The sequence below is a fragment of the Leptodactylus fuscus genome, chromosome 2 (assembly GCF_031893055.1).
Source record: "Leptodactylus fuscus isolate aLepFus1 chromosome 2, aLepFus1.hap2, whole genome shotgun sequence".
In the NCBI taxonomy this organism is placed as follows: domain Eukaryota; kingdom Metazoa; phylum Chordata; class Amphibia; order Anura; family Leptodactylidae; genus Leptodactylus; species Leptodactylus fuscus.
Window position 1 is genome coordinate 50,747,780 of NC_134266.1, and position 13,664 is coordinate 50,761,443.

At 41.5% G+C, this 13,664-nt stretch overlaps 1 protein-coding gene across 1 annotated transcript in view; it reads right to left on the reverse strand.

The window, feature by feature from the left end:
• The window catches only part of TAOK1 (TAO kinase 1), a 74,988-nt gene that overhangs the window by 12,649 nt on the left and 48,675 nt on the right, over positions 1–13,664 (reverse strand). Inside the window, exons 8-19 of the mRNA XM_075263753.1 lie at positions 13,539–13,652; positions 12,815–12,906; positions 12,470–12,563; positions 9,706–9,787; positions 8,795–8,962; positions 7,625–7,828; positions 6,758–6,892; positions 5,481–5,717; positions 4,093–4,221; positions 3,293–3,496; positions 2,603–2,842; positions 911–1,123 (exon numbers count right to left, since the gene is read on the reverse strand). Coding sequence (XP_075119854.1) covers positions 911–1,123; positions 2,603–2,842; positions 3,293–3,496; positions 4,093–4,221; positions 5,481–5,717; positions 6,758–6,892; positions 7,625–7,828; positions 8,795–8,962; positions 9,706–9,787; positions 12,470–12,563; positions 12,815–12,906; positions 13,539–13,652 — 1,912 coding nt within the window. The remainder of the gene's footprint in view (positions 1–910; positions 1,124–2,602; positions 2,843–3,292; positions 3,497–4,092; positions 4,222–5,480; positions 5,718–6,757; positions 6,893–7,624; positions 7,829–8,794; positions 8,963–9,705; positions 9,788–12,469; positions 12,564–12,814; positions 12,907–13,538; positions 13,653–13,664) is intronic.

Sequence of the window (13,664 nt, forward strand, 5' to 3'; positions counted from 1 at the left end):
AAAATCAACTCTTTTTATGTTGCCTAGGGTAGTAGACCCTGACATACCCTCAGACTAAAGTCATGTCTTCCAAGCGGCAACTAAACACAAGGTGAAGAAACATTCTGTTCCATGTTCGCTAATAAACTAGATTTCCTCTCCACACAAGTTAATCCGTCATCCACTTATTAAACAGACCTCAAAACCGCATGTCCACTTGTAGCTCTAGGACATTAGAAATGTTGCGTTTTGCTGCAAAGACTTGGATATAAGCTAAGGATACACAGCAAGTAGTGGCTTTAAAAGGGTTTCTGGGACTTACATGTTAATGGCCTAACCTTTGGATAGATCATGACTATTTGATCAATCCAAGTCTGACACCCGGGAACCCTATAGTTCCCTGTGCCAACAGGCATTGCATTCATCAGTCCCACGGTACAGCAGAAGTGACTCAGTATTGCACCTGAATGAGACTAAGAACAACCCCTATGCAACGTACTGCACTGTGCTTGCTATGCAATGAAAGGCAACTGTGCTCACTATATTTTAGCATAAGTAAAGACCTGTCAAGCAAGAGCCGCCCAGTTGACACTTGCTACCATGACCGGCACTTCTTAAAAAAGACTCTCTGATTCGTAGCAGTGTGTCAGATGACCTAGATTTTTGTAACCTGCGAGAATGCTTGGATATCAAGCTGCACACGGTCAGGGCAGTATGAATCTACTGACAGGTTTCCTTAAAAACTATACAAAGCTGTACTTCCTTACTTCTGAAAAATGGACATACAGCACTTCAAGGGGACAACTCTAAGCCAGGGTGCTAAGCATTCCTAAAGCAGAAGATGCCACTAGTTCAGTTCTTTAGCCTTTCAGAGAAGCTGCCATCTGATCCTAGAAGACACCTCTGCCTCCTACAGACTGTATGCACTTACTGCTTGTGTAGATAACATCTCATTAATGCTATGGTCATACTGCTCGGCTAATATTGCCAGTTTACGGGTTTGCTCTTCTTTCAGCCGCTTGAGAACAGCTTTGTGTTCATTCTTTGGTGTGGTCTCCAAAAGGTGATTTCGCAAAGCTTTATACTGCCGCGTCTGAATCTTGCACGTATCCTGGAACTGCTTCTTGATCTGGAGCTCTTTAGACTGAGCAAAAAGTGGCACAAAAGAAAAAACAAACATTGAAACAAAAATGGCAGTGACTTCACATATAATGATGACATACTAAGTCATATCAACTACTACATGCCCACTGCAGCCTCTTCAAATAGCCGATTGGTCGGGGGTATGGGTCTTGGAAAACCCTTTTAATGTGTAAAGCCAAGTTTTGGGATTATTTTAAAACAAAGAACTGCACTCCTTAACCAGCTAATGGAAAAGCTAGTTTCTAGTTTTGCAGTCTAGCCTTGCAGAGACGGGGTTTCGAACCAGCCAAGGACAACATCTGCAAGAAGTTTGTATGTTCTCCCTGTGTTTGTGTGGGTTTCCTCCAGATACTCCATTTTCCTCCTACACTCCAAAGACGTTACTGATAGGGAATTTAGATTGTGAGCCCTATATGGTACAGCGAGAACAATGTGTAAAACGCTGCAGAATATGATGGTTCTGTATACGTTAAATAAATACAATATAGAGGCTGTCTCCTGAATTCAGTAATGAATCCAAAACTGCAGAATTTAATGCGATTCTCCAGCATTGGCTCCACTACTGGATACAGGAACTTGGATGCTCAGTCTACAAATATAAGAAGTCTGCAGCATTGTCTACGCTGAGATTTAGAAGCAGAATCTGCAAGTTAACCTATTCTTGTTCTTTCCTACAAAACTTTAAAAGGGTTGTCCTATCTCAATGATCCTATTTATACTGCTAGCTTATATGGATTTAAGACTCTTCCTAAATACATTGCTTTGTTTGGTCGCTATCTGAGATTATTCACTTCATTGTTTACACCGTGTTTCCATAACCACAGACCTGGGGATGGTCTTATCTCTCCACCCAGGACAAGTGGCGTAGCTACCTGCTCTCAGGAGGGAGGGGGAGCCAAGTGCTCGGGAGCAACTTTTATTTCTGAGCTGTTTATCTCTGGCTCTTCCAGTTATCAGGTCGGCTAATTGAATTTTGCTGATAAGGGCTGAGACTATTAGACTATAGAGGGAGTCTATTACCTCTGTATGTAAACACAGATCTAAAACGGAGTTTATTGCAAGCTGACTCTTGGTCCTGTAGCATGTAAATTTGGGATTCTCATCACCTATCAAATTCAGCTCTGCTACATCAGCTTCAGATTGTGCATCTTCCAGTGATACTGTTCTAATTTATTTACAACGATCCATCATTACTGACTGCAAACATGTACAGCTATGAAGAGAGCTAAGCAGAGCTGGCTTTGTCTGGGAGACAGCAAGTGAAACCCCGCCCACCAATTTACTGAGAAAACCAGGAAGTGAACAGACCATACAGCCTGCAAGTTGGTGAACAGGAGAGTTGGGAATACCCCTTTAAAAATTTGCAAATACTACAAGCAGACGATGAGAGGATACGTTTTGGGTCTCTTCATTTTGTCTGTGAGACTGTCTTTCTTTACAAAAGTTCAATGTAAGTAGATTAAAAAGTGACAGTCAGTACCTTGAGGCTCTTGGGTTGCTGTCGGACCTCCATGACATGTTTACGTCTTAACTCTCGTTCTCTTCGCTTATTGTACTCGAGCTGGTTTGTGAGTTCAGTCTGGTGTTGTAGCTTTATAAGCTCACATCTCATCCGCTGTATAGTATTGAGATGGCGAAACTCTAATTCTTGCATTGACTCATGCTGCCTAAGGAGCATGGCATGTTCCAGATCTTTTTGTGTCTGTCTCTTATTTAGCTCCTAGCAAAGAAAAGGATTTGTATGAGTAAATTAAATGCAATATGTGCATTACATAGGAAAACCTTCTATTAACATCACAAGTTTAAGTAACAATTAATTCTGATTAAAAAAATCTTTAGTTGTACCAAAAGTTGCTGCGACATGTCTGTTCCGTGAAGCTCAAAATGGCCTGGCCATAAAGAAGCTGAGGACGAATGTATAATGTTTTTTAGTAGTATCTCATAGGTCAGCAAAAGAAACAGGACAAGATATAACAGCACATGTACCAACAAAATATGGATTGCGTTATTGTGGGAATTATGAAGATTCCATTCACACCATGTCTGAGGCACACAGGTGAAACGTATGGCATATTACTGTTAAGGTCCTGAATGGTTTGGGGTAAATTGACTTGTGTACTACTAGATTCTTTGTAGTGTATTAAGCCACACAATGTGGCAGACAACATACCTCTCTGACCAAATCTTGCTCAAGGTTATGTCTACTGAGTAGCATTCGCCTCTTGAAACGGCGGCACTCCAGCTCTAGGTATTGCCTTTGTCGGCGCAGGAGATTGGCTTCTTCTTCAGCCTGGTAATGCTGGAAATTCTCCTTTTGCTTTGACAACCACTCTTGTTTCTCTTTCTTTGGAGTACTCTGGTTTTCATTTAATTCCTAAGGTGGAACAAAAGAGACATGTCACTTCTTATGATTAGTGGAAACCAAGAACTTCTACAGCAAATATGAAATCGTATATTGCAGGTTGTTGGTCACCATTTCAGCATAGGCTTGAGGACATCATTCTTTAGGAAAAAATGGCTGCATGTTACACTATTTTTCTTCCATTCAAGTGTAAGGAAAGAGGCAAAAGTACCCTGAACTGACGCTACAAAGTAGATGGTGTGCACAATGAACATCGGCTTAACACCACAGCCTTGTCTAGTTGGACTCCCCCTAATCTGATACTGATGAACTATCTAAATGACAGGCCGTCAAATTTCTAATCCTAAAAATTCCCTTTATGGCCCCATGTTGCAAAAAACAGCTTTTTTGTTGCAGATTTTACTGCGGCTTTTTTGAGCCAAAGTCAGGAATGGATTGAGCAGAAAAGAGATGTATAAAAGATTCCTGGATATTTGGATATTTCCCACTTCCTCTGTAACTACTACTAGGTTTGGCTAAGAAAAAAAAAACCCAAGAAAAATATGGATAAAAAAAAGCAACTTTTCCGCAATGTGGAGCTTAGCCTAAGTAAAACACACGTATTGTACCTCTTTTAACTGCTCCTTTCGTAACTTGTATTCCCTCTTCTGTGACTCCAAAAAGCTATTCAGTTCCTTCTTTTGCTGCGCCTGGATGTGTTGCTGAAATTTCTTCTCTTCATTAGCCATCAGTTTCAGCTGTTGGACAAAAACACAAAGTTTACAAAAATTATATTTAACTCTTTCCATGGCCAATAGCATTTTATATATCCAACCAAAGAAAAAGATTATTTCTACAATTGGCTTTGCTTAGCTTTCTCATTTACAAATGTAAAGGCATTCCCTTAAAGGGGCTCTATCACTGGGAAAAAGTTATTTTTAACTAATCACATCCTTGCATAGTCTTTAGAAAGTCTATTCCACACCTACCTTTAGTATGTAGATTGCCTCAGTGGTTTCTGAATAAGTCCATTTTTATTCATATGCTAATTAGACTGGTGCACGATGCATCGTGCACTCCTCTCCTGTTATTTCCTATGAGCACAGCACAGGCTGCTGCTGATGACTCAGCTTCCTGTTTGCACACACATAGGATATAATAGGAGAGAAGAGTGCTGCTGTGAACTTCCTGTGCTTCCTGGAAGCTCATTAGCATATGAATAAAAATGGACTTATTCAAAAACCACTGAGACAATTTACATACTAAAGGTAGGTGTGGAATAGCCTTTCTAAAGGCTGTGCAAGGATGTGATTAGTTAAAAATTACTTTTCCCAGTGATAGAGCCCCTTTAAAGCAATAGCGATGTACACTATTAAAGGGTGATGAGCTCATTTAGGTAATCCCTTATCTGCATTAAAGGGGTTCTTCTGAAATTTCCTACTGATTCTTAGGATAGATCATTTATATATTTTATATTAAATATATATTTATGGCATCAGCAATAGATCAGTAGGGGAGTAAATCTCAGCACCCCGACCATTCAGCTGATTTCAAGGTAGGCTGCACACTAGAACCAGGCACAGCGCAGAACACAGAGCACTGGCAGGGAGCACACCGCCATACACCGCATAGAGGCAATGTTTGGTTACTGCAGTTCTTTCCGATTCACTTTAGCCCATTGCAAATTTTCAGAAAACTCAATTTTTATCATAATACAGTTTACATTTTTTCTATATTCTACATCGAAAATAATCTGCTGTGCATTCCTCAGGACATGGGGGGGCAGTAATTTTGTCATTTTTTTTCTGCTTTTTATATTTCACCCCATTGACTGTACAGTATAAACATGTGTAAATTTTACTCTGGCAGCGTGGCACAGAGTAGCCACTGTCTTATCACAGTCAATAGTGGCATACTGCAGAATTTACAACCAATGTGATCCCTTGGATTGGCAGCAGAAGTGGGAACATGTCACTGTCACTTTGTTATAGTAAGGTAGTTCAGGTAGCCCCCTCACCTCTTTATCCATGGCTGCTTGGTGCTTCTTTATAAGTTTTTCCATTTCTGCGGCAAAGTTGTTGCGCTGAGTCTCAAGATCTTTGTCTAGTCGAAGTCGATGCTCATCCATCTCTGCCTTTAACTTGTTCTCTAGTGCCATCAGTTGTTTTTGATGTTGCCGCCTCATGCGCTTATAGCCAGACATCTGCTCCCGCAGCTCGGAGTCTTGCTCATGTTCCTGGATTTGCCTCGTCACCTGTAAAGATTGATTGATTTATTGGCTGACTTCTATTCAGAGTGCAGCTTAAAAGGGATTACAGTAACAGATAACTTATTTACTGTATAATTGATAACTATGACATCAGTGAAGGTATAGTTGCTGGTTTGCCCACCGAGCTCCAAAACCGGAACAGTCCACCAGTTTCTACTGGCCGCAAGTTTAGGGCAAGAGTCAAACGAAGAAACAGCTGAACATGCGCACTGCTGATGCATTGCATCTCTATGAGACTGACAGAGGTAGCTGACTCTTAAGTCAATGCCCAAGACTTGACTGGCAGTGTACATGCTCAACAAATGCTCCATTAAACACCTCCTGGACACGGCCTTGCAGCCGATAGGAGAGACAGACCCTCCATTCAGGTGAGCATCCAAGGAGTAGGGCCCCACTAACCCAGCAGTTATCACATTCCCAGTGGAAAAATCCTAACTTATGGGATACTCCAGTAATAACATGGTAACAGCTACTCCTGAAACCCAGACAGGAAACTGATAAGGGCTCGTTCATTTCTGCGCCCGGTCTCCGTTCTGCAGGTTTCCGTTTCCTGCACAAAACAGAGGCAAGAGACGGAAACCTGCAGGACTCTCTTTCTCACCCATTCATTTGAATGGGTGAGAAAGCTGTCCGGCCGTGAGCGGCGGTGAGCGTTTTAAGCTCTCCACCGTGAAACCGGGTTTTTTAATCCGGACACAGAGTCGGACATGCAGTACTCTGTGTCCGTATTTTAAAAAAAAAAAAACGGTTTCGTGGCGGAGAGCATAAAACACTCACCGCCGCTTACAGCCGGACCCGGTCTGTGGTTTCCGTCTTCTGCATGCAGAAGACGGAAACCACAGAAAGGAGACCAGAACACAGGTGTGAACCTAGTGTAAGACTGACAGCACTTATAATCCCAAAAACTATTGCAAGGCTTTTTAGTGAAATAGCAATATAAATTGCACAAATCACAATACTAATGCTTTTTATCAGGTAAGTTGGACTATTCCTCTACTACCAATAAGAAAAAAAAAGAAAATTACCAGCGAGGCAGTGCGTATAGTGGCAAAGTGCTCTCGGTTTCGATAGTGGGATTTGTGGCGGGAAACCTGGGGTGGCGACTGTGGTTCTGATGGCCGCGTTCTAGATTCAGATTCCTCTGGGAAATTTTCTTCCTCCTGTTGATTTAAAAAGAAAGAAAGAAAAATTACAGAAAACGTAAGACAACCAAAAAACATTACAGCTCAAGTGTAAAGCCTACATGCTGTATTGGGAGTCATATTATGAAGGCATCCTCATTTAATGTCACTACCTCCGGAGCAGAATCTAAAATATAGCGCTGGCACCATATGGCGGCAAGCAGTAAAGCTCAGGGTTGCCGTTCTGTAATGTCTATGGTTATGTACACATGTGCAAGGTATCTAAAATGTTTACAATGTAGAAAAAAAAAAAATCCCTGAAAAACAGAGACATTAAATAGCAACGAATGAGATATTCAAGAAGTCTCAATTCATAACGTGCGGATAAGAACTACAGTCTGTGGGTTTTAGGATATGCTGACATATATTTTTATTTAATTGAATAAACCGCATTAAAAAAAAAAAAAAACTGCAAATAAATGTATTCCAGGAACATTTCCTAGAATTCACGCTCCATGCAGAAGAAATGAGGTCAGCTTAATACACTCGGCTCATAAGAGACAGAACAGGCTCAGACAAATATAACCTGAAATCTGGGTATTCAGAATTGGGTAAAAAAAAAAAAAAAAAAAAAAAAAAGTAACCAGATGGCAAAGTTTACAAACCTGTATCTTGGAGAATAACAACAAAGTTCAATACTATTACCAGCTCTCTACGGACACGTTCATGAAAAAAATCTGAATGATGAACTGAACATAAAAAACAACGTACCGGTTTTAAATGAATGACAGAGCTGTTTGACATTACGGTGTGATCTCCTTCCATCATGTCCAATTCACTCTTGTCATCTGAGGCATCTGGAAGACTATTCACACTACTACTTTGGCTACTGGCACTAATAGACATGCTTGGGATAGACTGGTTACTACCGATGCTGTTTACAGTTCCTGTTCTGCCAACTCCATGCTCTTGCTCCTAAAAGGAAGAAAGGGAGAGAACCTTGCGTTAAGAATCATTTATAGTTCCTTGAAACTGACGAAAGTGAGTGTAACAGCAGCAAATCACTAAGGATGTCGCTTCTATTAGTCTACCTAAAAAGCAGAACAGGAAATAGCAGGGGATACAGCGCTACATTCGTGTATCAATCTCATCATCATCTCATAGTAAGCTATGGCATATCCTTGCAATGTGTCATCCGTTTTTAAAAATATATCATAAAAGATAGTGAAGGGGGCTACCGAATGACCAGGTACCAATAGACTAAATGGCAGATGGTGTTGGATTCAATAGAATATATGGATGACCACCTTTAGTTAGTGTGACTGGTACCTGGTCATTCATTCAAACAAACATTATGGACCCCAGGGTATAATAATCGGAGACGGCGAGTGGATACCAACATAAAAAACACTGTTACTTACCTATCCCTGGCTCCGCTGCACTCCTTGGTGGTGTTGGCCAACTTCAAAGACGTCCAGGACGTCACATGAACCGGGATGCAGGCCGCGGTCATGTGATGTCAGGGACGTCACAAACCTAGGCCCGAAGCCTGCCTGGAGCCCAAAGAGGTAAGTAACAGTGTTTTTTTTAAGTTCCCTTACCTCTCCTGGGCCTGCGATTATACTCGCGGGTGCGAAAAGACCCCCCCTCCAGTATGATAATAGTGTTTGTGGAGTCTGCGGTGTCACTTACCGATCCCAGCCCCTGCTAGGATCGGTAAGTAAATAGGGTCCGTTACAAGCCTATTAAGAAAAATACCAAAAAAAAAAATGCAGTGGTAGCGACTGTCGCCGGGCCCCTAATGTCCCAGGCCCTGTGGCAGCGGCTACCCCGGTAGTTACGTCCCTGCATCACGGTATCCATTGCCTGTATTATGAAAGTGTATTGTCCTTTATTATGCAATACTAGTATGACAATGTATACACCATTGAAGGACCATACCTCCTCCTCTTCCTGGGTTTCCACAGCGGGACCATTATGGGCCTCCTGGAAAAGCAGCTTCTTCATTTTACGGTACTGTAGGTTGTCCAGCTCTCTGACTGCGTCCTTTGTCCTCTGGATCAGGTCAATTAACACTGTTTCTGGTCGCTCACGCAAGACAAACATGTGCTGCAATGTTATAAGCATATTAAGTCACTCAAGTAATGACCGAGACAAAGAACATTTACGTAACAATAAACCAAAGGTAAACGCTAATAAACCCGCTGCTGACCCTTTTACACTAGGGAATAATAACCCAACTAAACTGATTTCATAGCATCAATCTGTCTCGGGTCATGGCAAATACTACAAGCAACAAGGAAAGATCAGCTTATCTCTGACATTCTTCAGGATTTAAAGGGGTTGTCCAGGAATTCTTATTTATGTTATATTCTTAGGATAGGCTATGAATATCTGACCAGAGGGCGACAGACTGACCATCCCTGGCATGTATCAGCTGCTCACTTCCGCCACCCACACTATACAGTGCACAGAGCCGGAAGCAATTGGCTTCATCTCTGAGCTGTGCAACTTGCAGTTTTGAGAAATGTCGAAGTAGATGAAATATTGAAAAAAACAAAAACAGGGATAGGGCCATGTTGAGATTTACTAGTGTACTGCAGTATATTGTAAAATCCCTGCTCTAGTGTACGATTACGACAGATGCCAGAAAGGAGTTAAAGGGTAAATGAGGGAAACTATGAGTTAACCCAATGGATCCCACTGGGCTCCAGTGCTAGCTGGTACACAATGGATCAGGCAGAGTATTGCAGCTTGGGTTATAAACAGAAGCCAAAATGCTAGTGTGAGTTCAGCAATAAAGAACATTTGGACAGTATCTGCTGATTTCTGGGACACCTCTTTGTACAGACCTTAAGCAGCTCATCAGATGTAGGTCGATCTTGAGGGATTTTCTGGAGACATGAATCTACAAAGTTTCGAAAGTAGTCAGACCTGTGGTAGGAATAAGAAAACAGACGGTCACAGATGCCTTTGTATTTTCACAGAATTAAAATCCTGATCCTTGGCATGAATTGGATTCTCAAAATTCAGCTTAGAGGGATTTTTCCATGAAACAAGTTCCATATTGAATAGGATAGGGGTAACTTGCAGATGACAGAGAATCTGTCCACTCATTATCCCCAATGATCAGGAGAACGGGGACTTTGTCCTGTACGTCATCTATCTCTAACAATCCTATTGAAACAAATACAGCAGTGCACGTACTGCCCGACCAGCGTTCCAGTCAGAACAGGGTACACCATACTGCAGAACAGTGGGGGTCTAGGCGGTCACACCCCCAAACTGATCTGCAAGTTATTCCCTATCCTATAGATAGGAGAGAACTTATTTTATATGACGTCACATATATGTAGACCTCTATAGACCAGCACCTATGCACTCCAAACGCGCGTAATTTTGCACACGCAATTTTGCGGCTGCAAATTTACACGCGTTATACGCCAGTAACGACCCATTGAAATGAATGGGATCTGTTTTGAGGGCTCACATTCTGACACGTGTATACATGCCAGAATGCGAGCGCGTTAACGCCGTGTGAACTGGCCCTTATTGTTCCTGTCAAAATTACTGACATCATAGCAGAACCAAGCGGACTGCATTATAAATCAATGGTGTCCATTGGACAGCACTGGTGTCTGTAAAATGATGATGGATTTTATATGCCTTTATTTTAGTTTTTTTGGCTCCTACGAAAAGAAAATCCAATCAAAATTGTGAAGAGAGGCGAGATGCTCAGAAAGTAGTTCTGGTAAAAGTCAGATTGTAAACATAGATTCCTTTAAAAGGGGATATGCAGGGAACTAAGAAGCTGGTCAGTGCATTCATTGCATTGTATGAGCTTATTCACTAATATATATGCAGGTCCTGCCTCACCATTATTCTTAGTTAGCAGAAAGCAATGGGGTGCCAGATGTCTCTGTACTCGGCCTCTTCTGCTGGCACCCTGGTTCCCTCTTTTGTCACTGATGCTATACTCGTGCTGCTTGTACATAGCATAGAGTAGGATTGGTCCAGGGGATCAGCAGAGGAACAAGACTTCTGCCCCCCATTGCGCTCTGCATAACCTAGCAGGGAATGCATTGGTAAGCTTTAGTTTTCCCTGCATAACCCCTTTAATATGCAATATTCAATAGCATTCAGCACCGCTGACTTCCAGGCTTGGACAAAAACCTATATAATTGTAATAGCATGTGATAAAAACTAAAGCTAATCCTTCCTTGCAGCAATGTCTAATATCAATGCTTAGCGAATGCAGAATAGTGTATATATATATATATATATATATATATATATATATATATTATATATATAATATATATATACACACACATATACATACATACACACACACACTTTACTTGTACTATGAGATGCAGTATCTGGTTGCACTGGGGTCAGCAGGCATTTAGTATATACACAAGTCACAATTCTGAGATGACATCCTCCTGACAATATGAGGATTGTGACACTTCCAGGAAAAGGCTTGGTTTGCTGGCGGCTCCCACCTCACATTACTGAGCATTAGTTACTGGGTGGTAGTCACTGTTAGGACCAAGATAAATAACATGCCATGCATGTCCTCTGCCTGAGGTTGTATACAAGGTATCATATGCTCAGCCTAAATTTGGATCCTGACAGATTCCAAAAATGATCTGTGCAGTTTGTAGCTAGGACTAGACCAGAGACTGGGATGTACTCCGGATTATTTGCAGAGCCCCAGTAAAACATTTACAGAGGGTTTCCACTAAAATAGTTTTAGGACACGTCAAGGAAACCAGTCAGAGACCACACCACTAGGTGGTCTCACAGCCATAAATTCTCCTAAAGCAGACGCCCGGTCCATCATGCTAATGCCAGCGAGCACGTTACACTGACGGATGCCCACATGCAATTTCTTATCTAACCATTATATTTTGCAGAAGAGTGTCATACTGTCATGGCTGTACTGTGTTCTGATGCCTTGCATATCTCTAGCGGCATCTATGGGACTCATTGCCTTATATCTGCTTTGTTTGCTCAGCCTGAGGGGAGAATTTTGGGGGTATTTTGTCTAGAATGTTATAAAAATACAAAAAGATTGAACTTCAGATATAGATCATAAATGCGGAGAGTTACAATGTCACATTATATGACCGGATTCACATTTTACTAGCACTTAAAAGGGCGTCTGTGAACAGATCTTATTCCACAAAACTGCTGACACTTCAGATGGGGAGAGAAGCTGTAACTGCAAGTGCCCAGGCTATGGCCTCCCTGATCTGTGACAACTATTGCAGTACCCAGACTGGATGCTAAAATGTCCCTTACAGCAGATAGAAGGCGCTGTGGAGCATTCAGTGCAGACAGCTCTGCCTAGGCCTGTACAATAGTGGCATCAGGTGCATAAAATGTGACTCTTGGTTATACCACCTACAACACCATCACCCGCCAGGTATCTACACACCGTTGTCCTTATCCTCTAGCAAAATTAGCCTTTTGAGAAGAGTGGAACTGCAGACTCTAACACATAAAATATTCCAAGAAACTATAGCTTAGAAAGAGACCTTTAGATAAAAGCCATTGAGATCATTTGTAAGGTATACAATGCCATTGATGGTCATGTGTAATACTCACCATTCACTAGACTGAAGTGTGGGAGAGTCATTCTGCGCTATGTGGTATAAGGCACTCATTGCATTCATGTTAAACAAAGGAGGTTTCCTTTCAGCTGTGAAGAACAAACACGGACTGATAAATCCTGACAACCCCATTACCCGTCTTCCTACAATTATAATCATTGCCTTTATTTAATTCCTTTTACCACCAAGTGAGGAAAAGGTCAGACGCATGGTGTCATGGCATGTGATCGCTCTCATGTGAATGACAATTGCTTTATACAATAAGTAACTTTAAGGAGAGTAACAAGGTCAATTCCAAACAATAATCAACATTCTTAGCCGGTCTCAATGTGGATTTTACCTAATTCAATACAAGTGATCCCAAGAGACCAAACATCCACTTTCCCATCATACTGTCCTTCATCCATGGCTAAGATTACTTCCGGGGCCATCCTATAAAAGAAAAGGGACACCACTACTTTAGTATATGATATTGCAGCAAATACATAAAAGCAACTCGAGCTCCAGTTAATATCCTATTATGCACGGCTCATTGATGCTACTGATACCTGAACACTAAAAGAAGGCACAAGTCAATGATACATTGAGAAAAATCACTGAGGAATCTTTTATAACCCATTTCCCACATTGCAGAACAAATATAGAGCAGGTTACTTGGACCACCAGCAGCCACATTACGCCACTTTCCACATTGCATTGATATATGGGCCAAATTACGGTATGTGGAAATAGGTTATATGTAATAGTGCTAATAGAGGAGACTTTGGCGTTTCATGAAATGCATCTGACATGACGCCGTAATCAAACAATGAGAATTTACTGTCACATAAACAGGATAAAACGTATAACGTGCAGAGAATAGCATCGCTATACAAATAAAGATTATTGTACAAAAATAACTAGTAAGATTCCCCTAGGATCGTCACTGGTCCAGTGAAAAGGAATCGTACAATAGTGAGCAATAGCCCGAAATATCAGACAATTAGGATTCTAACATTACTGTTTCTATGACAACACAAAGTCCTAAGGACAGAGCTATTATATCAGTGTCATCAATGTCTTACCAATATGGTGTCCCCACAAATGAATTGGCAGGAGAGGCTATAGATGCAGACCCGAAGTCAGCAAGTTTCACCTGGCCTGGCTCCGTGAGAAGGATGTTGCCTGCCTTTATATCTCTATGGAAAGCA